This window comes from Pogona vitticeps, chromosome 4 (assembly GCF_051106095.1).
Source record: "Pogona vitticeps strain Pit_001003342236 chromosome 4, PviZW2.1, whole genome shotgun sequence".
Taxonomy (NCBI): Eukaryota; Metazoa; Chordata; class Lepidosauria; order Squamata; family Agamidae; genus Pogona; species Pogona vitticeps.
In genome coordinates, this window is record NC_135786.1 from 185,341,645 (window position 1) to 185,366,635 (window position 24,991).

A 24,991-nucleotide genomic window follows, 5' to 3' on the forward strand; every position below is an offset into this window, starting at 1 on the left:
TAGTGTTTCAATTAGTTTTTAATATTCAACCATATCAAAGGAACTGCTTAAATGCATTTATTAGTACATTATTTAAAAATTATCAAATACTTTAGTTTTAATCTACAATTTTATACAGGTCAAGAAAGGCCACAGCATTTTATCAACATATGCCCTCTCTGAAACTGGAGAGATTTATGTTTTAAGTATCATAGTGAAGTCCACAAATGAAGGTATATATCCAGTATGCTATTGCTGAAGGTATCAGGGGCATCTTTCCTCCATAGTCTACTCTGAGGCTCTACTTTTTAAACATCTCCCAAATATATACTGAAACAACATGCCATGCTGTTGTAGCCCATCTTTTATTGCTGTTTCTATAAATTATTGAGCATGCAGTCCTTTCACTACCTTAGTAAAGACAAGATACAAGCAGTCAAGAGTAATTCTCATTGCTCTGGTATATACCTATTTTGTGAACTTCAAGAGGTACTTAAAAGGTGACCACATTTCTTGAACTAGTTGACAGTCCACTATGAACAATTTTATATGCTGCATGTAAACATGACTAAGTTACTATGGATAATACATACAGTTTTCATAAAAATATATTTTAAAAAATTACCCTACTTCTGTACTGTTTACAGTTTTAATAAAATACAGCAACCTTTTGGTTGTTACTACTCCTGAGTTTACTGCTATTAAGTGTTCCGTTCCCTTGGTTAGCATCTGCAACTGGCCAACAGATTTTAACAATTTCTTTTTACCTTTTGCTATAAAAGTATTTACTTCAAGCAGGTTGTTGTCCACTGATAAAGTTGTATACCAGGAACTGACTAGTACCAAAGTACTGTGTTGCAAACAGTTTTCCGTCAGGAGTAGGATCAGAAAAAGCAATTTCTTCTTTACTCAGATATGAGCCATATATAAAGTTGCTCCTGTTTAAAATATATTTTAAAAAAATAATAATGGTGGAAACAGAATTCCATTTAATATTCTCAATAATACTAACATGCTAATGAAGGCATGCTTAGACAAAGACCAATTATGGAAATACTACCACATTATGCCTTTCAATAACACTCAGAAAGCAATTAACCAGTTCCTCCTTTTGCCCACCTTCCCACATTCTCAGCTGGCATACAATTTCTGAAAAATGAATATTTGGCATATGGATTCTACTAATAATAGCTAGGATACAGATGACTTCCAAACAGCAATAAGACTAATAAAAATATACTGCACTTGATGGTGGCTACTTTAAATATATTTTTGGAAAGTTTGCTTATTCTAAACGAACATCTTAATATCTGAAATATTCTGAATACCCAACAACAGTAGTTCCCAACCTTGGGTCCACAGATGTTCTTGGACTACAACTCCCAGAAATCCTGGCTAGAATAGCTAGTGGTGAAGGATTCTGGGAGGTTTAGTCCAAAAACATGGTGATCCAATGCTGGAAACCACTGCCCTACAATATTATACAAATACTGTATGTTTATTTCTGAAAAACAATCATGTGGCTTAAGACTTAGCACAGTTCATGACAATATAGGCACAAATCTACTTACCTCAGGCATTCCAACATCCGAGAAGCAATTTTCTTCCGTCGCATTAAGTTGAACACCCAAATGCGACTAATGCCACAGATGGCTGGCTCAGGCGATGTTGAGCAGCACCAAGCCTTTTGCCTTTCAAAGGTGACTTTTTCATTTTCGGTACTAACCTCTGGAACCTTTTCCTCAATAACTCTATACCCCTACAAATATAAAGTTAACATTCTTTGTCACTGCCAGGTGCATACAAACTGCTGATACAAGATGAAGTTTACCACAGCTGTTTTAATGTTTACCTTAGAATGCTGAATCTATGTACGATCCCGCCTTTGCAGTTTGATTCCCACAAACAGAACGCAAAAATAAAGAACCTGCTAGCGTCAGTAACAGCTCACACCAATTTATGTACCTACTGTCCTGCATCAGCTGTCTTCCATGCCTCCCAGTGAGTCTGCATCCTCTGAACAAAGTATTATCTCTCTTTCAATATACAAACATTTGTCCTGCAGTGTTCTTTGTGATAACTGCATGGATATTGCAAAAACAAATTGAGCCAAACCACTGGCTTTGCTGAGAAACAAGCAGACTCCTTCTCAATATGAATTGTTCCCATTACAGCTGGCCATTACAAGAATGATAATTATATCTTTAAAAGTCAGTTCCAAATTTTGCTCTCCCACCATTCTTTCCCCATCCCCTGGGTCAAGCTATTTATATTGCAATTCCAGTTTATTTTGATTTATTTTATTTTATTTATTCCATTTATACCCCCCTATCTGGTCAATTGCGACCACTCTAATTGTACACAAACTAGTTGAAGAATGAAATAGAATTCTTCATGTAACAAATGTCTAATGAATAAATGTGATATAAACTTTGCAGAGAAAAACAGTTGTACAAAATTAAAAAGAGAGTTGTTCTGAAAAGAGCTTTACTCACCCACTGGATATGCTCTGCAATTAAGCAGCCAGTTACTTTTTTATCATTAGAAATAAACAGAAGAGTCTTTGTTCTAGAGCATGTGAGAGGAGCTTGCTGAAATCCCAGATCGTTATCTACCATCTCTCTGATCTCATCAACCTGCCAAAATAACATAACACAATAATATAATACATGCAAAAGTAACATAACACAATAATATAATACATGCAAATATATTGTTGTATGTTCCAGGACTACTGAGGTATATAGAAAAAGATAATATACAACTGACAGGACTTACATAATCCTCTAGATGTTTTTATATTTCACATCCCAACATTCCTCACAAATGGCTATGCTCATTACAATTGTGGTTGAACTCTGTAGGGAGCATACAATCCAAACCCTGCTATCATCCCTCAAAGTTATATTCCCCCCCCATCTTAGCGTGCGTGCATACAGACACCGTGTCATGTGCATTTTCCCTTACTTCAAGTCACTCTAATCATCTCAGTCAAAGAAAGCAACACTGGGCAACATTTATTTATTTGATTTCTATCCCACCCATCTAGACCAAAGGTCTACTCTGGGTGGTTTTACTCTAGGCTGTTTTCCAAATATTATAAACGCTCAGAGCACAGTCATCTTCCATGAATCTACTTCTGACTCAGATCTTTTCTGCAAGCCCTAACAGTGGTGTTCTTCCATGCATGACCAAACATTCCACTCAAAGTGAGTTTTTGTGCTTTTTATTTTTGTGCTTTTTATTTCACTTCAGAATTGAATAACTACATTATTTTCTTGAAATTACCCAATTCGCATTTTTGGGACAGGTGATCTGTTAGGATAATAACTTACATTCCCAATCGGGTGCCATTTACTTCTATTCAGCAACAGACTCTATCCTGGCACTGTGGTAAACCACACCATTTTCTGAAGTAACTTGATTATTCATTCATACCTACTGGCTCCACATCACTTCATATGATAGATCCATCAGGCTAACGAGGGCCAAATTCTTTAAGATTCTTAAATTTTTGAAAAAGTACATACAATTGGCATCTCTATGAATCCAAAACTGTTCTGCAATTTTTCTAACTGAAATACCTTTAAAGTAATGGGGTGCTGTGAAAATACAGTATTATTAATAATGGAACTTTTTTGATTGCACCCTGATCGTGATATGACAGACTCCGCATTTAAAAATAGCAACTGATTCTTACCTAAAATTAAAGGCTGCCAAGCTAATATAAATAGGAGCCTTGTGGTGCAGTGGTTAAACTGTTGTACTGTAGCCAAATGTCTGCTCACAACCTGGGGTTCTATCCCAAGTAGCAGGCTCAAGGTTCACTCAACCTTCTATCCTTCTTTCTGAGGTCAGTACATTGAGTGCCCAGCTCACTGGGGGGAGGGGGCAATGTGTAGCCTGCAATATTAAATTGTAAACCACCCAGAGAGTGCTTTAATCACTATGGGGCGGTATGTAAACAGCACACTTTGCTTTATTGAGCCAATTTAGAAATATTTACTTCCTTATAAGGAAAAGCAAGAACACAGATTTCTTTTAAAGCCTGACTTACCTTTCTCAGTGCATATTTTGGATCATCAGGAAGTACCATTATTATCTTGCCATCCGGATACTCAGCCAAAATTCTTTCTTTCTTCCAACCCTAGAAAATAAACAAATAAAAATTCAACTAAACACATGTTTTTATACTGCCCAGATTTCCTTGTAATGCTTTGCAGAATCATCTCTTTCCTTAGTGAACTAACATCCTGACTGAGCTGTTTCACTTCTGATATGAATAGCCACACAGTAGCCTATACAAAGCAGAACAATCAACACCAAACTATTCATGAAACTTTTATAATGTAGAACACCCTCCTTTTCCCCTTCCTGAACAATACAAAACAGTTTAGGACTGGCAAACAAATTATGTTAACTGAGCCAGTTCCGCAAAACAGCAGAGAGCAAGGGCATATAGTTAACAGAAATATGTAGAGTTTTTCTTTTTAAAATACAGTACAGTGTTTCTTTAACATAGTTACCTCCACAAATATAAAGTATACATTTTTTAACATCCTAGCATGCAAAAGACCTCCAGAAGGTTTTCAGTGAACTGAATGGCATGCAATGGTTCAAAATAAGGAATCATTATCCTCTCAGTGGTTATAACTATCATAGTCACAAAAGTGAGACTATAAAAAGTATAACTACCTTCTAAGAACCTAAAGGGGAATGTTGCTATGCTGTGTGTATCTGAAGTGAAACATACTCAAAAATGAGGTAATTAACTCTTCTTCAGATCCACACTGTTGGTGATTAATGAGCAGAACCTGCATGGAAAAACAAAACAAAAAGCCACTTAAGTCTATTATGATGGGACTTATCCAGAAATCAGAATTTATGCTGTTCAGAAAGGATGCCCAAAGTATGAATTATAGAAGGGTTTAAAGTAAAGTATATTTTACTGAACTAATTAATGTGCAAGGCTTACCTATGCTTGATACATGAAATACCTTGACAGTGTGGGGCGGAAGGAAGCTATCTGGAAAAGACTGAATCTTACATTTAAATCATGTCTGAAAATGTTCATCTCAAACTTATATTTTCAGTGCTAATAATAGTTTAGCTTACTTTCAAGAAATTATACTCAACCAGCTATCACTCACTCCTATCAGATGAAAACTCTTTTAGATACCACCCCCAGCAGAGTTACATATTTCTTCAGTGTATTTCTGTCCCAATTCAATCCAAAATACAGTTTAATTTACTTTCAGAAATCTGTAAAAATGTCATCCTTCAAAATCTACTGTTATGCATTCTGGTCTCAATTGTTGGATTTAGTTCCACTCTAATAATAATAATATAGACACCACAAAATGAGACAGAATTTGCAAAGAGTTAAAGTATTTCCATGTCCACCTCTACCATTACCCAACACAAAGGCAGATGCTCAGAAGCAGGAAAGCAGCAACAAGGTACTTCAAGTCAGAGCTCAGTGTGACATATGACTGTGTGCATTCTGCCTCTTCAGCTAGCCTTCAGTCCTCACATAGATTAAAGAATCCCAGTACAGTACTGAAGATTCCACTGCCAGTCTAACTAGATATCTGCAGATGCATTAGGGGTACTATGTTATTAAGTCTCACACATCAAAATGCCTTGAGCCAGCCCCTACTCCCTGTAATGTGCTATACATGAGGCTGCCACTGAAGACAATTCATAAATTATGGCTAGATCAGAATATGGGTGCTGGACTACTACCACAGAGTGGGCATTTTAGAACTTATAAAACCAGGACTTCACCAATTTCACCAGCTTCTAGTCTATTTCCAGGTACTTTCAAAATGTTGGTCTGGACCTTTAAAGCCTTAAAGTTTGTTTGTCCTCATCCAGACCATTACTGATGCCAAGCACTTGTTTAGAGTCAAGACAGCTTTCCTGGAATTGGGTGGAAGGAATTGAGTGCCATCCTCATACTGGTGACACTGAACCCCAGAACTCTGGACAACCTCTCCCAACAGTTTCATGTAGATGTTAAAAAGCATGGGTGACAAAGCAGAACCCTGAGGAACACCACAGGCCAATGGCCAGGGTGTTGAGCAAGAGTCACCCAGCCCCACCTTCTGAGTTCTCCCCTCCAAGAAGGACTGGAGCCACTGTAAAACGGGTACATAGGCTTTGGCATTCTCTTTCCCCAGAGAGGATCACTGTGATCTACTTCTGGCACCAGATAAAGATCTTTTATTTACAATGCTTTTTGAAATTTTAACTTCTGTTGACCTGTTTTACTTAGACCTGCTTTAGTCTGTATCATCTTTAGTTATTTATGGTGTTCTAACTGTAAGCCAAACTGATCATTTCAGAGGAACACATGTCTAAATAATTCGAACTAAACAAATTGGACTACAACACTGCAATCCTATGCACACCAATTTGAAATGAGGCTTGCTGAAGTCAGCAGGATTTCCTTTGAGAAAAAATATGTGCAGACAGGAATGCAAAAACTGGATTAAGGATATAAGAACAGCTCCTGAGTTCAAATTATTATTTACAACATGGGTTATACATAAATTTATCTCATGTGGACAATCCAGTCAGATCTGCAGAAATACATCTGCAGTTCATTTATGAGGTTTTCACAGTCCAGTACTAGCAGGAAACAAGCAATGTGATTAAATAAAGCGCCTAGATTCTGTTTCTGATGGAATACCAACACACTATCCAATAAAAAAACTTGTATTCAAGACAGCCTGCCAGGCTTTACTTAAAAAATAAGCAGCATGCCTAACAAAAATGACAAGGGAACCACTGTAAGAACATACTCAATTAAGACATCACTGGATCAGAAGGAATACAGTGATCATTTTTCACCAAGGGAAGCTGAAGCTTCCATTCCAAGCTGCAAGCAATTCACTCATCCAGGTATCTTCAACACCCTAGCTCCAACCCTGTATTCTCTAAAGCTCTTATGTTGTTCTACTCTCTGGATTTCTCTGTACAAATGCTTTATAAATACAATATAGAAAGTATAAGTAACTATAGTTTGTGTAAATACTGAATGGTTTACAAAACCATCAATATGAAAGCAAACCTGGAACAGATTTTTCTGTCTATCAGTACATTCCAAGCTAGATTTGAACCAAAGATTGACTTTGTTTGACACACAAATTAAACAGCTTGGCAAGTTCAGTTCAGTTATCCTGGAGGTCTTATCAATCTCAAAGAAGAGTATGGAAGGTAACATATATGATAAAGAAAACAAACTTCACTAGCTACACTTATTGCTACACATATAAAGTTCCAATGGACATCCAGGAAAAGTTACTCTTCTGGACTATAGCTCCCAGAATCCCCCCACCTGGCCATAGTTGTTGGGGAATCCCTGGACACTATAAAAACTTTTCCAATCTTTCTTTTAGGGACATATTTTCATATGTCCAATCACAGCTTTGTATGGTGGATAAAATTAATATCAGTCTTCACAAAACTTAATGCTTTCCATTAGCCATATGAAATGCAAATACCCCATCTCATTTTTACATATTTTATATATACACAAGGCAAACCATAATCAAAATGTACTCATTCTATGATACTGCATAAAGAAACTAGCTTGATCTGGCTTGGTCAGCTCTTCAGTGCTAGATAATATAATATTGCTTCATAGCAATAAGTAGTAAAAAATTGCTTGGAAAATGAGTCTAGGAAACAGCCCAGCATGGAAAATTAGTCCATGACTGACAACAATAAAAACATTAGACATTTGCCTACAATACCTGTAGTGTTTAAAAACAGTAGTAGGCAGAACTATGGTTAATATCGCAAAAGTGCCAACTCAGTGTCTCAAAGTAATTGAGTCTTCTTACCACATATTTTACAGCACTTATAAACTGGTTGTGAAAGAGGAGATGTTGAGTTTCATCCTCAGGATTTGCAGCAGTGTAAAACATCCCACAAACATTGCAGGAAATGGCTCCAAATCTTTTTTGCCCTGCATCCTACATTAAAAAACAAATATATTGGTCAAACAAGAGTAATGCTCAGTATAAAACAAGCTATTAACGACAGAGATGGTCCATGAAAACAAAATCTTGAGATATCTTGCTAAACAGTTTCAGGCATCCTGCTGTAAGAAAGAACAATAGTGCTGTTTCCTTACTTGTTATTATCAGTGATAATGACCAAGAACAACATTTAAAGGCTTCTGCAGAAATACAAATACTGTAGATAGATCACAAGGTAGCAGCTTCGGCATGGTCCAAACATCAGATAAATGCAAGGTCTTCCTTACCAATTTACAAGAAGCAAGGATTAAACTAGCCAGTAAATTGGCTCAAGGAGCCCAAGCAAAGGGAAAAAGAGACACTGTACTGTAAAAATCATAGTAAGGTCTTTCCACCCCACCTCATGCTGATGTTGTCAGAATTCTGGATGCCTAGCTGCTTTCCCATTCCATCTGTACTTATAGTGCAGTGGTTTGCAAATGCCCCACCCCCAAATCCTGGATATATTCACAATTCTGCCTGTGTAAAACAAGAGTATTTACACTTCTGAGGCCACCATCCTATGTGGTATTACCAGGGAGTGGCTGAGATCCTGTTGGGTGACTTCTGCCTATGCAATGGGAATATCACTGGCAGTGGGAGGCTGCAGCAGCTTCCTTTTGCAATTTTGGGATGCACATGACTTCGTTGCATTGTCTGTAAGCAGCAAACACCCCAAAATTGCAAAAGCCATTAATCAGAGGAAATATGCTGCTGCCAGTATTGTCATTTCCACTTCAGCCAGTTTCTCTAAAAAGAGTAAATATGAGGAAATATGCACATATTATTTTAAATAATAGTGCTGTGGAAAGGTATTTACCCCAGAAGGCAGGCTAAGAATATTTAAATAAAACAAAACAAGAATCTGTCATTTCCATAAATACAGTATTATTACAATCAATAATCCAATCACAATCTTTTATAATGAAGTTTATGTGTAAGTTTGGGCTTGATAAAGTAATGCCTACATTTCAGGTTTCTCCAAAATTACAATTTCACCCCTGAAAAATGTGTTTACATGGTTTAAAATTTTATGAAGAGTATACACCTAAAATCAAGTCCCGCTACAGCTAAATGTCTTCCTTCAAATCATCATCTGCAATCATTCAAACCTCCAGAAGGAGAGACAGCAGCAACCTTAGCACTTTGCTTAAATTCAGCTTTATGACCTGATATGTCACTATCAGCTGCATTTCATACCTAAAAATCCAGCACTCAACTTTGCTGTTTTTCTCTTCCCTTCCAATCCTTCTTTCATTTGTAAAACACTTTATCAACACAATGCCAAAAACAGAAGCATAAAGACTCATTTAGAAGATATATTTGGTTAGAATAATACTCAAGTTGAATGCACACAAAAAGTAGAACATAATACTTACAATGGTTAGCTGCTTATCACTATCTTTTGCTGCTTCTTTTAGTTTCTGAATGTGTTCTTCAGAAGGGAAGTTTCCACATTTTGATGTTAATGAAAGACATGCCCTTTAGTTATAAAAATAAATCATGTGAACAAAATGTTACTTCTATTTCATATATTTCAGTATAAAGTTTGAAATGCTTTCTTAAAAACTTAAATGGAATAAAGGCATAATTGGAAGGGAACTACCAGTCCTATAATGCCTTGCATCTCTCACAGAGCTTAGTCCCTCCCAGCTACTTCCTCTGTCTTGTTCATTATGAAGAAGCCTTTATTCCTCAGCTGTAAGTGACATAAACACTCAAAGTACTTTGGTGGGTGGTTTTGTTTGTTTATTGCTAAAGCCCTCAGAATTTTGGATAGGGGAAATTCATGCAGACATCTCGGGGATGTAGTTCAAAAAATACCAATATCCCATATCAGAGAATCATAGAATTGTTGTAGGGTTGAAAGGGACCTTGGAGGTCTTCTAGTCCAACCCCCTGCCCAAGGCAGGAGACCTCATACTATCCCTGACCTCATACTATCCCAGACAGATGGCTGCCCAATCTTTTCTTGAAAACCTCCAGCGATGGGGCACCCACAACATTGGGAAGCAAGCTGTTCCACTGCTTAATGGTTCTCACTGTAAGGAAATTCCTCATTTCCAGGTTGGATCTCCCTCTGACGAGTTTCCACCCATTGGTTCTTGTCCTACCCTCAGGCGCAATGGAAAATAAATCGATGCCCACTTCCCTGTGGCAACCCTTCAGATATTGGAAGACTGCTATCATGTCTCCCTTCAGTCTTCTCTTTGTTAAGCTAAACATGCCTAGTTCTTTTAGTTGTTCTTCATAGGAATTAGCCTCCAGTCCCCTTATAATCTTTGTTGCTCCTCTCTGCACCCCTTTCAGGGCCTCAGCATCATTTTTTATTATGGTGACCAAAACTGGACACAGCACTCCAAGTGCGGCCTCACCAGCGCGGTACAGAGTGGTACAATCAGTTCCCGAGATCTTGATGCTATCCTCCTGTTGATGTAGCCTAGGACTATGTTGGCTTTCTTGGCAGCTGCAGCACACTGCTGACTCATCCTTAGGTGGTGGTCCACCAGGACACCTAAATCCCTCTCACAGGTACTATTGTCAAACCAGGTACCTCATCTCCTGTACCTGTGAATCTGATTTCTCCTGCCTAAGTGCAGGATTTCCAAGTGCAAAGACAGCTTCCACACTCATTGGATAGACTAGGGTTGCCTGCTTACCTTAGACAAGAGTAAGAACTGTTTTCAGGCAACCAAAAACTCAAACTATCTTAGTTAGTCCTTGTAGTATTAAAAGAACATACAGGAGGACCCTCATAGCTGTGGGATCAATATTTGCAATTTCACTTATCTGTGGCCTAAAAATATTAAATATATATATATATAAAAACCAGAAATATATATTTCCATGATGTACTTACCAGAACTGCCCACCACAGGGAGCCAAATACCATGCTATGGATTGAGGGACCCCCATATCCACAGGGGATTGGTTCCAAGCCCCCGTGGACACTGAAAGCTATGGATAATAGCAAACACTATATATAGCATAGTAAAAAAAGGGGGGGGGGGAGAGAAAACATATTTTCAAATATGTTACCAGAACTCGCCACTGAGGGCAGTGACCATGTTATGTATTCTTCACTATCAAGTATTCATAGCATGGTGTCTTGCTCCTTCTAGTGGCCAGTTCTGGTAATACATGTTAACAATGTTTTTTTTTTAGGGTTTTAAAAAATATTTTTTATATTTTCAGATCATAGATAAGTGAAACGATGGATACCGATCCCACAGATACAGAGGTCATACTATATTATGTGCTATCTGCTGCTTTTAGGCATTCACAGGGAAACAGCGAAAAAAAAACAGTTTCATGTCATCCTTCTAGAATTCATCCTCCATTTTAAGTAATATCGTTGAGTACTGAGTATAAAGGTGGAATACATTGTTGGTTCCTCCCTTCCTTGCTGGAGAAAGGAACAGAAGAATGCCTAATGCTTTCTTTTCTAAAAAGGAGAACTAGATGCTGGAACAGCACTTGCCAATGTTCTCTGCTTCTTTTCAAGGTTGATGGGAAAGAAAGAAATCAAACAGTTCTACACAACAACTTCATGACACAATCCCGTTTTAGATAGTGTTGTGTTCTGAAATCTGGCAAAGCAACCCTTCTAAAGCAGCATTGAACAGTTCCATATTTAGTCTTTAATCATTTATTTCCAAGGCAGACTAATTATTAGTATCATTACTACTAGTAGCCAAAAAAAGAGAGGGTTATTTAATTAAAATGACACATAAATAGAGCCCAGTCAGAAAGAACTTTTTGCCAGGCCTTTTTATCCCTACAATACATTTAGATACAATATCAGCTTTTCAGTTCTCAAAATAAAGCTCTTTATAATCTCAGATATCTGAATTTCAGGGAGGAAATGCCTATAAACATGAGTTTATATGGGACAAAAAGATAATGAACTGAAACTGAAGGTGAGTTTTCAGCCCAAAAATTCAGCATCTAGCCAGATTCCTATATTCAATGAATTACAGTAAAAGCAAATATACAGTGGTGCCTCGCTTAACGATTTTAATTGGTTCAAAAAAACACATCGCTATGGGAAAACATCACTAAGCAAAACACGTTTTCCCATAGAGATGCATTGTAAACCGGGTAATCCATTCCAATAGAAACGGATTGCCATCCTTAAGCGAAAATCACCATAAGAAACATTGCTAAGCGATACAATGTTTCCCCCATTGGAATGCATTGAAGCCTATTCAATGCATTTCAATGGTTTTGCGATGTCCGTTTTCGCTTTTGACAGGTCCGTTTTCGCTATTTTTAAAGTGTCTTAAAATGCTTGAAACCTGTTTTAAATGTTTGGGATTGTTAGTGCACCTTCTAAAACGTGTGCAAACTTAATTTGGCTTTGTTCTGACTCCAATGGGGGAGAAAAAAATTCACCAAAAATTAACGAAGACTCAGAACAAAGCCAAATTAGGTTTGCACATGTTTTACAAGGTGCTCTAGCGAATCCAAGCATCTAAAACAGTTTCTGAGTCTTCATTAATTTTTGGTGAATTTTTTCTCCTCCATTGGAATGCATTGAAGTGCCCGTTTGACAGCTGTCAAACTTGGGTTCAATGCATTTCAATGGGGGGAAAAATTCACCAAAACTTAACGAAGACTCAGAACAAAGCCAAATTAAGTCTGCACACATTTTAGCAGGTGCACTAACGATTCCAAGCATTTAAAACAGTTTTTGAATATTTTAAGACACTTTTAAAATTGCAAAAACGGACATCGTTAAGCGAAACAGGGGACCCAAAATGCATTCGCTATGTGAAGCATGGTCCCGAAATCGCTAAGCAAAAATCGCCCATAGGAAACATCATTAAACGATGCAGAAAATTCTTTTAAAAAACCATCATTACGCAAATACATCGTTAAACGAAGCAATCGCTAAGCGAGGCACCACTGTACTCTTTTAAAAACATACTTGTTTTTACAGTGTTCTTTAGTATGCTTATAAAATGTTTACAGTACAAACAAGACACTAACAATGCAACTCTGAAACCTTACAAAATATCATACCTGCTGTCATTTGTCCCTGAGGTTTTATCTGGAAATAGAGTCCGAACCAATTGTTTGGGAGTTGGATCTACAAAGGAAACAAAGATTAATATATTAATAGATGTTTAAGAAACACAGTAGGACCTCCTTATCAACAGGATCTGTATCCACACATTTGCTTATTCACGGACTGAAAATATTAAAAGAAAAAAATCCAGAAAAACTATTTTCAAATGTATGACCAGAGCCAGCCACTAGAGGGAGCCAGAGACTGTACTATGAATACTTGCTAGTGAAGAATACATAATATGGTCTCTGTCACCCTGTAGTTGCCAGTTCTGATCATGCATGTGAAAATATTTTTGTTTATTTTCCTTTTACCATGCTATAGACAGGGCTTGAAAAATGCACTTGCCCACTCATCTGTGACGAGTGGAAAATGCTGCTTAGTGAGTCACAGCTCCTTCCCTGCCTGCCACCTTCCCCTCTGGCTCTCTCTCTCTAATCCTGCAGTCCTCCGTTCCCCATTCCCATTGCAAAAGGAAAACTGCCCTCTTCTCATGAGAAGAGAGTTCGAGTGGTACATAGAGTTATAGCTCTGCAGGAGAATGTAGAGTAGTCCCATGCTGGAGAATATGGAGATTCCCTGCTCCCAATTTCAACCAAATGAGGACACATCCTGGGGAGGGAGGGAACTGTGGTTCCTTAAGAGGCCAAGTGCTTTTGCTTTCAGTTTCATTTTTGCTGGAGACATTCAAAAGAAAGGCATACAAAATACAAACTTCATGACCCCACAGGCATGCAGGTAATAAAGCAACCCAAGTCTGAGGGTATAAATGTCACATTCCCAGGGGGTTTCAACAGGCAAAAGTCCAATATCAGAAGTCCAGAAGATACAAAGCAGATACCAAAATGTGAAAGCCAAAACACAAACCGGAGTCAGAAGTCAGAGTCCAAAGCTAAGGATCCAGAGAACAAGGTCCAAGATGAGCAGGAGCGTGGATGCAAGCCAAAGTGCTGACTTTTTGCTTCCACAAGCTTCTAAGCCTTCTAGGTGCAGATTATATAGCAAAAACAGTCATCAGACTCCTAGAAGCCTTCCATCCTGTTAAAACTCAGGACTGGTTGACCTGATGTTCCTATGGGAAGCATTCATGCAAGCCTCTGACCTTCGTGTCATGAGTCTTTGCCGAAGCTTAGCCCTCACTCTGGCTACTGGGGAAGGAGAATCTGATGGTGATTCAGCTGTCTGTGCTTCTAATTGCCCAGCGTTTTCCTCAGCTGTAATTAGCCCCTCAGATTCCAGATCTTCTTTGGCTGAACTCATGACAATAAATTAGTGATGCCCAATCTCAATAAATTGCAAGGTTATAGTCCGGTCATGCTGACTAGTGAAATTTTTGACTAACTGGTGAGACATCCTAAAATTTTTCAAGCCCTGGCTATAGATATACAGAATGTTCACTATTATCCATGGATTTCAGTATCCACAGGGGGTTGAAACCAATCTGGAGGGGACATGGAGGTCCTACAGTATATAAGAAACATTACAGTCATATTTGAGCATAAAGGAATGCAGAAAAAAGTAGGTATATATCAATCATTCATTCATGTACAATAGTAAGATTTTACTGCATTTAAAACAGTAAGATTTAAATGCCTGAAATGGATTTTTGGAAAACTTATCTTTGTGAGTAATTGTTTAAATTATCAAATGTTTCTATCTGACCATCAAAAACATTTTACATTTCTTTCTAAAACTGAAAGAGAATCTAGGAATCAAGAATTGTAGCTACTAAATGAAGCGATTTCACTAAACCAAGATGCTCAAACACAGAAAGTCAGATTCACCTAAAAACTTACAGGACATTATTTGAGACAAGCTCAACCAATGGCCTCAAAGTACTAGGTTCTGCCATCCAGTCCTCAAGCAAGGCATCGACTCATAAACGAAAGGAACTTCCTATATGACATTCAATTCAGATAATTTAGGACTATATTGGTTATATACCACAATTTGTACTATGAATTAAGGTGAACAGGATTATTGTGGTCTCTTTGTTTAGGGCACACAGGAAAGAAACAACTATGTGATGAAGCATAGCTCAGTTGTGGAACTCCCATGTAACCATTTGATCATTTGCATCTGCAGATGAAAGCATCTCAGACAACTGAGCTGGGTAGGGCTTTAACTGAGGCTTTGCCAAGACAGTGCAGGTCAGAATATAGAAAACTGAGTAAGTTGCACCTATTATCTAATTTGTAAGGCAACTTCTTGTTGCACAACAAAAAGAAACAAAATGACATCAAAGCAAAATACCCATCAAAGCAACAGCAATTCCAAGTATGACTAAGAATTACCGTATTTTTTGCACCATAAGACGCACTTTCCCCCCCAAAAAAAAGAGGGGTAGAAAGTCTATGCGTCTTATGGAGCGAAGGTGGTGACTTCGCCCCCACTGGCCCTGTGGGGGGCAGCGTCGCAAGGGTCCGTGGGAGCCTTCCAGGACCCTTGCGACACTCCCCCACCCCCGACGGGGCCAGTGGGGGCGAAATAGCGACCTTCCAAGACCTTTTGAGAGGCTTGAAAGCCTCTCAAAAGGTCCTGGAAGCTGCCGATTCCCCCCCTGCACCCGTGGTGGGGTGGGGGCAGCGTGGCAAGGCTCCTGGAAGGCTCCCTCGGACCCTTGCCACGCTGTCCCCACCCCCCCACGGGCGCAGGGGGGGAAATCGCCAGCTTCTGGCAAAATAGCGACCTTCCAGGACCTTTCAAGCCTCTCAAAAGGTCCTGGAAGCTGGCGATTTTAACCCCCCCTGCACCTATGGGGGGGGTGGGGGCAGCGTGGCAAGGGTCCAAGGGAGCCTTCCAGGACCCTTGCCACACTGCCCCACCCCCCACCACGGGTGCAGGGGGGTTAAAATCGCCAGCTTCTGGCGAAATAGCGACCTTCCAGGACCTTTCAAGCCTCTCCAAAGGTCCTGGAAGCTGGCGATTTTACCCCCCCTGCACCCGTGGGGGGGTGGGGGCAGCGTGGCAAGGGTCCGAGGGAGCCTTCCAGGACCCTTGCCATGCTGCCCCACCCCCCCACGGGTGCAGGGGGGGTTAAATTGGCCGTTTCTGGGAGTGTTTTGAGGCTTCCCAAGCCTCAAAACACTGCCAGAAGCTGGCGATTTTAACCCCCCTGCACCCGTGGGGGGGTGGGGGGAGCGTCGGAAGGGTCCGAGTGAGCCTTCCAGGACCCTTACGACGCTCCCCCCACCCCCACGGGGCCCGTGGGGGCGAAATCGCCACCTTTTGGGGCTCTTCTGAAGCTTCCCAAGCCTCAAAAGAGCCCCAAAAAGTGGCGATTTTGCCCCCTCTGCCCCCCCGTGGGAGGCAGGGTGAGTCTCCAAAGGGTCCTGGAACACACTCTAGGACCCTTTGGAGACTGACCCTGCCTCCCCTGGGGGCCAGAGGGGGCGAAATCGCCACCTTTGGGGGCTCTTCTGAGGCTTGGGAAGCTTCAGAAGAGTCCCAGAAGGTGGCGATTTCACCCCCTCTGGCCCCCGGGGGGGCAGGGGGAGTCTCCAAAGCGTCCTGGAACACACCCTAGGACCCTAGAACCCTAGGGTGTGTTCCATAAGATGGACCTCTCCATAAGGCTCACCAAATTTTAGGAGAAGAAAGCAGATTAGTTTTTTCCTGTTTTCTTCTCCTAAAAATTTGGTGCGTCTTATGGAAAGGTGCGTCTTATGGAGCGAAAAATACGGGTACAATGTATAATACATATCTAGGATCTACCTCATTTTAATTTGTATTTGTATTGATTTGTATTAGAAATTTTTTTAATTTGTATTAGAAAAGCATTTAATTAAACATTAAGTTCCATCAGTAAATACAACAAAGGGAAAAGATGCTTGAAATAGCTCTAAGTGATATCATTTGAACATTTTCATGGAATAACATTAGAAACTGGCTATCTTCTAAACATTATAATTTTGATTTGATTATTTATAGTGTCTCTTCTAATTTATAAAAAACAATCCATGGTCAACTGGTGTTTCAGAATGGTCATGTGTTTCCTGTAACACAACAGTGAGGAACTTGAGATTCAACCACTAGGCTTCAGCAGTATGTGGACTGAGAACTCCCAGAAGTACAAGCTGGATTTCAAAGGGCCAAGGAACTAGAGGCCAAGTTGCTAACATGTGCTGGATTATGAAGAAAGCCAGAAAACTCCAGAAAAACATCTACTTCTGCTTCATTGACTACGCAAAGGCCTTTGACTGTGTGGACCACAGCAAACTATGGCAATTGTGGTGCTGAAGGAGACTCTTCTGAGAGTCCCCTGGACTGCAAGGAGAACTAACATATCAATTCTGAAGGAAATCAACCCTGAGTGCTCACTGGAAGGACAGATCCTGAAGCTGAGGCTCCAATACTCTGGCCATCTCATGAGAAGAGAAGACTCCCTGGAAAAGAACCCGATGTTGGGAAAATGTGAAGGCAAGAGAAAAAGGGGATGCCAGAGGATGAGATGGTTGGACAGTGTCGTCAAAGCTACCAACATGAATCTGACCCAACTCCGGGAGGCAATGAAAGACAGGAGAGCTTGCCGTGCTCTGGTCCATGGGGTCACAAAGAGTCGACTTAACAACTAAACAACAACAACAATTATAAAAATATATGGATCATATGGAACTCGTATTTTTACACTCACCTTGAGATTTGACTTCTGCAACATCTTTTTTTAGTTCCTTTGTTGATGGTTGTGTTGCAATTATTTTCATAGGTGTATTTTCTGGACTTGACTCCAAATGTAAGTTGAAGTTCTAAAGAAAATATGTGAATAGATCATTTTAGTTATTGTTGCACTATTTGCTGTAATATGCCTTTAAAAACCTCAAGATTTATTTTCAAATCCATACAAATGACAACAGGCTCAGTGGCTGAAGTCCAGTAAGTTGCAACTAGAGCAGTCCCAATGAATCAATGAAGCTTATGGAAGAGTTAACTCACTAAATGCCCAGATTCAATGAGTCTACTGTAGTTGCGACTTACAGTGGGGTCTTGACTTGAGAACTTAATCCGTATTGGAAGGCGGTTCTCAAGTCAAAAAGTCTGTAAGTCAAGTTTCCATTGACCTACAGTGCATTGAAAACCGATTAATCCCGTAACAGGCCATTTTTGTTCCATTTTGTTTTTTTTCTGGTCTGTAAGTCAATTCTCAAGCTGCAAGTCAAACCTAAATTTTGCGGCCAGAGAAGTCTGTAACTCAAAAAGTCTGTAAGTCAAGCCGTCTGTAAGTCAAGGGTCCACTGTACAACTGGATTTCAGCCAGTAACTGGACTTGTGGTGCTACATACTAAAAACTACTTTGGTGATAATGAATTACAAATGCTAGCTAAAAAAATCCAGTGGCAACATGTATTGCAGACTGCTTTTTGTATATTTAACTAATTATTAGTACTGTAGATGCATTCTTCTTGGTACTCTCATATACGTTGTTACACTGACAACAGAGAGGAATACGGTTTTGGCACAGTCCAAAGATGTCTCATTTCCTTGCTAAAGATAAACTCTGCAAAGCTTCCACTTTGTGGCAAAAAGACAATAAATACAATGGAGCAAGCCACAAACACTTACTTAAAATAAAACTGAGTAAAATAGCTTTAATAATACTATTAACAAAAAGTAGTTATGAACTAGCTGGCTCCCTTTACGCAGACTGCAATGTGACATATTACATGTACTAAATTCCTCATGAAATACTAATACTGAAACTAATGTCATACTAAAACATGATCAGAAGTAAGGTATCATTATTCAGCTAACTACAACTAGTTACCTCATCTGTTGTTGGTTCAGAACAATGTTTTCCCTCTAACAACCCATTTTCTGTAGTCTGTATAGGTTGTCCAGCAGGTGATGTCTTATCTTTAGTCAAGGTTCCTTCAAAGGAAGTTGCATTTAACTTCTGACCATACACTGTGCTACTATTGTTTTGTGACCGGATTGATTTCTTTTCAGCTTCTGGGAGGTGCAGTTCTGCAGCTCCTACTTCCTGCTGCTCTGGAATGCTACACTTTAAAAAAACAGATTTTGGAGTACTTGAGGAATTTGAAATACTTTGGCTCACATGATTGACCTTTTTTAATTTTATATTTGTCCATTTAGAGTTCTTGTTTCCTGTGCTATGTCTGCCATTCACAGTACATTTGATAGGCACTCCTTTTTTGCTGGGGAAAAATCGCTTACATTGAGAGTTCCGATTAGTCCCTTCTTCAGCAGAAACTACTGCCTGTGGCAACTCCGCAGCTGCCACATTTTTTTCTTCTTCTTTTCCACATTCAGTGCTAGGTGACTCTCTTTTTACCTCCACTGTGTCTGACTCAATCTCACCTGCAATTTCCTCACAAAGCTCAAGAATGCTAATCTTTTTGGACTTCATCACCTCTTCTGGGTGATCCACAGGCTTTGGGGTCACTAATGCAGGCAAGACCCTCTTTGCTTTCACTCTGCTTTTTCCATTTCTGTGCACCGACTCCTTTTCTTTACTTATTACACTGCAGGTTGATGTCAGAGAACAGGAAATTGGGCTGACAGGTTCCTTCTCTGACTCTTGAAGATGACTATCAATATTTCTTGATTCCTTATCCTTATTGTAAGGGGTTGTCAAATCACTTGTTGTAAGAGCCACCACTTGTTTTTTTCCTTTCAAATGACCTGTTTTCTCAATATTCAATATTTCTTTTCTTTTGTTTCTACCTTCATTCATCATGGACAGTTGTTCTGTTTTCTGCTGGACAGGTTTTGGTTTCTCATGTTTAATATGGGGAACTGGCTTTTTTATCTGAGGGCAGTGTTTTGTAAGAGAAATACATTCTTTCTTTCTACTTCTGTTACACACAGATTCTGTAGGGACATTAGATGACTGTTGCAACCTTAGTGATCTTCGAGTTTGAGGCTCATGATCCAAAGCAGGATACCGTGACTCAGGAAAATCATGTCCCCTCTCCTCCTGAGAAAGCTCTTTAGTTTTTTGGAAGCGCAACTGCTCTTGCCTTGCTGGGACAGGACCTCTGTTAGATTTAGCACCCTCTGACCTTGTAGTCATCTTCCTCTGGTGAGAATCACATGCTTTTTCATCAGTTTCAGTTGGTGTTGGTTCAGGACTTTGAAATGCTGGTTTTTTTGGACAAGAATTTTTTGATTTCTGAATCTTGATGTTAGTACTGCTGCTCCTAAGAAGTTTGCCATTTTCAGTAGTTCTATCCTTTTTGGAGTTTTCCTTCATTGATTTGGTCACAGAACATTGATTTTTCTGTGTAGTTTTAAGATGCAGTGTGGAATGGCTGTTATGTAGTACTCCACCAGAACGTTTATTATTATCTACAGATGGCTTCTTTTGCTTCTTGTTTTCATGAGAAGTCTTACTTTTAACATTGGGTTTTCCCTTCCCTCTATAACAGATTTTAGAGGAGCACTTTGTAGAGTTCCGATGGTTACCCTGGCTTATTTTGGAAGATCTGGGGGATGTTTTCATAGGGGACAATTTCCCTAAAGATTTTAGAGATGATCTTTTCATGCATATTGTCTTAAGTGTTTTCTTCTTTAATTCATTTAAAGTCTGCTTGGAGCGTTTCTGTGATTGTTTACTTTGTGAGGATGGTACAGATGACCTATTTATGGACTTACTGACAGATGATCTTCTACTTTTGGAAGAGATTTTGTGCATGTCTTTCCTCAGCTTTGCACTTTTATTTGATACATGTTTGATATCTATCAGCTTTCTTTCTTTGCTGGTTGCTACCAGTTTACTTGTTTTATCCAGTTTTCGCCGCTTAGCAGGAGGTTCTACGAGCACAGATTTTCTTTTCTGTGCAGCCATTTCTGAAAAAGACATGCATAAAGTCATTTCTACAGTGTTTCCAACTACAACTGTATAAATTAGAAATTAAAACAACGTTTGATGTGATGACTTAGCTTACTCACAGGTGCTGTTTTACAAGTGCACTCTGTCTCAGTAGAAGAAATGTACTGATCTGTGGAAAACACATTCCTTACAAATTTGCATCCAAAGGGAGCACTACATATCTCCTATAAACACAGAAACAAAATTCATTATTGGAATGATCAGTATACTAGCTACCCTGTTTCCCCTAAAATAAGACCTAACCTGAAAATAAACCATAGTATGATTTTTCAGGATGCTCGTAATATAAGGCCCACCCCAAAAATAAGCCCTAGTTAAGTGAAACCCCACCCTCCACCGTTGAGCAGCATTGTGTAGCAACCAGAAGATGACATGACTGCATTTGAATAAATGTAGATGGCTGTACATGACAAAAATAAAACATCCCCTGAAAATAAGCCCTAATGCATTTTTGGAGCAAAAATGTATGTATGTATGCATGTATGCATGTATGTATGTATGCATTTATTTATTTATTTATTTATCTTATATACCACTCACACTACCCAAAGGTAGTGTAGGCAACCCTGTCTTATTTTCTGGGGGAAAGGATAGCTATCTCAAGTTCAATCACTTCAGCAAATATTCCACTAGCCTTGGAACAACTGTCCCAAACAACTGTGCTCTAATTTTCAATTGGCTTTCCCGTTCTCTGAAAAAAATGAGAGCATCCTGCCACATATTCAATAGGCCACACACTAATAAGTTTTTAACAAAATGTGTAGGTTTCCTACAGTTATACACCACTGTAAAATTTGATACTAAATCAGAATTCAGTGTCTTGATAACCTGATCTGTTCCCCACCACCACCTCCATTAAAAGGTATTCTCCCAGTCCTTGAAGCTCTTTGAATAGGCTTGTCTGTTGTAATCTCGGATGTCAGAAGGCAATGGAGAAATTCCATCAGGGCGGATACAAATATTTCAAGTTTCTAAAGTATTTCTTGCCCCTTCTATATACTAGGGAAAGTGAAATAAATATAATAAAAATACATATAATAAGATAATAAATAAATAAATAAATATAATAATAAGGTATTTCCTCATAAGGAGAAAGGAAGGATATAAATATTTTAAATGAATGTATGAATGCATTTCTGTGCAAAATTAACACACTTTAGCCATTTTACTTCTCTTCAACATTTTGTTTTTTAACCCCCCCTCCTTTTCACTGAATCTGTGTCACCTTACTGCTGTATTCTGAATGTACACTGAATTTAGGAGGCACCAACCTCGCTTGATGATGATAATGCGTTCCAGCAAAATCTCTGTTAAGCAAAACTGTCGTCAAGCAAAACAAAAATCCCCATTGAAAACCAGTCAATGCGTTCCAATGGGGGAAATACCTCATCATCCAGCGAAGATTGCCCATAGAGAACCGCCAATCAGCTGTTCTAAATCGCTGTATTGCGAAGCCTCCATCCAGAAAGCAGTCATTTTGAGAAGGGAGGAAAGTGATTTTACGGAGGGAAGCCATTTTGCGGAGCTGGAAAAAACATCGTTTTGCAAACAAATGGTTTGCGAAGCAGGCTCCTAATCAACGTAAAGCAGATTTCCCCAATTGGAACCATCGTTCTGCGATCACTAGCAAAATCTTGATTTGTACAAAAAAATGAGTTATGTAAATCGCTAAATTGCTGCAACCCCCTACAACAAATAGGGTATACACAACAGGAAATACTGTTTAATGTCTGTGTTCAAGAAATATAAACCCTGGAGCACTATGAAGGAAGGCCTTTCCACAATCTTTTCAACTTTGTTTTAGATAGCAGTCTCTTCAGAAATTATGCTTTTAAGTACATGCTTGGGATTTTTAAAGTAAAATCTAAAACGTATCGCAAATGTGATAAACAGATGATTGACAACACATCGACACAGGCACGTTTGTCAGAGAGGACTGGTTGCTGAGAATCTTCTCTCTTTGTTACGCAAGTGGAAGACAAGCTTTTAGCTAGCAGTTAATGAGTCCCTGCCGGGATTCTTGAGAAGGTACTAAGCCAATGGGCACATATCCCCTCTTGAGAAGTACAGTGGTGGTTTGTTAACTGCCAGCTAGAAGCCATTGAATGTTATGCCACAAAGCAACAAGATTTCAGCCACTGTACTGTATAGTAAAAGCAACTACAGTACATTTACAAAGTGATACATGGCATAGGTACCTGTGTGTGGAACCAAGACGTCATGTGTTTAAATCACTCACTGGTACTGGTTGCAAGAAAACACCAGTAAAATGTCAAGTCAGACAAAAAAACAAAAAACCATGGAGCTATCTTTAGAGGTAGCACAAGGTTGACACCAGAGAAGACAGATGTAAAGTTATTTTGTAACACAACTATATGGGGAAGGAAATCGTGTTAACAGTCCCAGCAATGCAAGCCAACCTGTTAGTTCATTACAATATACGTATTATATTTACATCCTGCCATTCTGTTAGGAAGCTGAAGGCATCAAAACAACCCTGTAAAGATGAGATAGCTCCCTTGACTTTTGTGACACAACAGAAATTTGAACCCAGACCCCCCAAGCTCCATTCTAACACTTTTTACTACCCCCAAATTAGGTGCATCAGTGGCCCCAAATCATACAGACTATGCAAACTAACCTCATATATCCAACACTATGAAAATCAATGGCCAAAACCCTACTGCAAAATTCTATATGCATAAAGGAAACTATGCAATCATTTTTACTAATCAGGTCCAAAACTGAGTGGGCTACCTAGAGTGTGATCTGGGTTTGTCCAAGTGCCAGAATGACCGCAGGAGCCAGTTATGCCATTTTGGAGTTAACACCACACCATAAGATTTTGGACGTGGTTCGGTGAGAGGCTATCGGTAGGAACCACTCAACAAACGACAACTCCGCTTTACAAACCGTGGCATGACATGATAGCATAGGCTCCTCCAGAAATTTGGGAAAGACAGACAGACCCTGGTGGTCCAAATTATGGGGTGGAAGAAAAGAGTTCGAGCAACACCTCGACCTTTTTTGGGGGGGGGGTGTCTTAAAAGAAGATGCAGACTCAGCCGGCTCCCCTTCCATCACAGTCAGTCCCGTGCCTCCCACAAAAGCAAATTTCCCATCCTCGAAACCGGAGCGCGGCTTCCCTCACCCATCGGGTTCCCAAAGGGAGGAGGGTCGGGGATGGCGGAGGGGGGGGAAGGCCACAGCCTCCGTATATCTCCTCCACTTTTTCCTCCCACCGCCTGGACCAGGAAGAAGCGCTGGGCGCTGTTGGGGGTGGAAGTGGTGGTGGAAGAGGAACTATCATTCGCCTCCGCGCCCGTGGGGGGGGGCGAACGAGGGGACCCACCGATTTGCCTTCCCGCCGGGCGAGCCGCCTGTGGAGGAGCGTCGAGGGCCGGCGCGCCCCCAACAAAAGTGGCTCTCGGCGCGCGCCCTGCTCCGGGCCGCGTCACTCGCGCAGGTTCCTCATGTCACCCGGCCGGCGCGGAAGAGCGAGCCGGAGAGCGAAGGGCGGGGGAAGGGAGGAAGCGGCTAGAACGCCTCCCCACATCCGGGTCTCATCGCCCTCCAAGGGCAACCACGCGGTGAACTTAGCTTTCGCGGAAGATTCCTGGTTCTCCGTCGCAGCCGCGCCACGCCGGCCATGTGCGGGGCGAGGCAGCCAACAGGACGCAGGGAGGCTGCTGTTTTAGGTCGCCGCCCGGGGCTATGAATTGCGTGACGCTCGTGAGAAAGTGGATTGGGAATCACACCAGCTCAAAATGAAATCTTTGAAGGTGGCTCAGTTCTCTTCTACCCCCACCGCCTTTCTGATATGGCCGCGGAAACAAACGTAACAAGCCTATCTCGTTGGAAACGTGGTCATGCAGTATAAGGGGGCGTTTTTGACTCCTTCCTGATTATTATTTTTTTAAACTCAGAACTTTTCCCTCTCTGAGAAAGTAAAGATATTTGAAGCAGGGCTAAAGTAATACTAGAAAATCTGCAAACTGAGAAGAACACTTGAGTTTTTCAATATGTTTACTTATATAACTTCCACTTATAAATAAAACCGAACTC

At 40.1% G+C, this 24,991-nt stretch overlaps 1 protein-coding gene across 5 annotated transcripts; it reads right to left on the minus strand.

Annotated features, from left to right (window-relative positions):
* Positions 1-24,417, minus strand: ESCO1 (establishment of sister chromatid cohesion N-acetyltransferase 1). Of its 5 annotated transcripts, XR_013544764.1 has the most exons (12): positions 24,279-24,416; positions 20,986-21,090; positions 18,839-20,883; positions 17,711-17,822; positions 13,032-13,098; positions 9,386-9,488; positions 7,830-7,961; positions 4,733-4,793; positions 4,037-4,126; positions 2,475-2,615; positions 1,551-1,738; positions 1-917 (listed from the first exon to the last, which is right to left on the minus strand). XR_013544764.1 is itself a non-coding variant. In XM_020785700.3 (11 exons), exons 3-11 carry the CDS (start codon positions 20,879-20,881, stop codon positions 770-772), a joined length of 3,024 nt encoding a protein of 1,007 aa, XP_020641359.3. In that variant the 5' UTR covers positions 20,882-20,883; positions 20,986-21,090; positions 24,279-24,416; the 3' UTR covers positions 1-769. The 5 variants fall into 5 exon arrangements, 3 of the variants coding, with proteins under 3 accessions (XP_020641359.3, XP_078248737.1, XP_020641361.3); XM_020785700.3 differs by lacking the exon at positions 4,733-4,793; XM_078392611.1 differs by lacking the exons at positions 4,733-4,793; positions 24,279-24,416 and adding an exon at positions 22,312-23,894.
* Between the last annotated feature and the right edge of the window lie 574 nt (positions 24,418-24,991).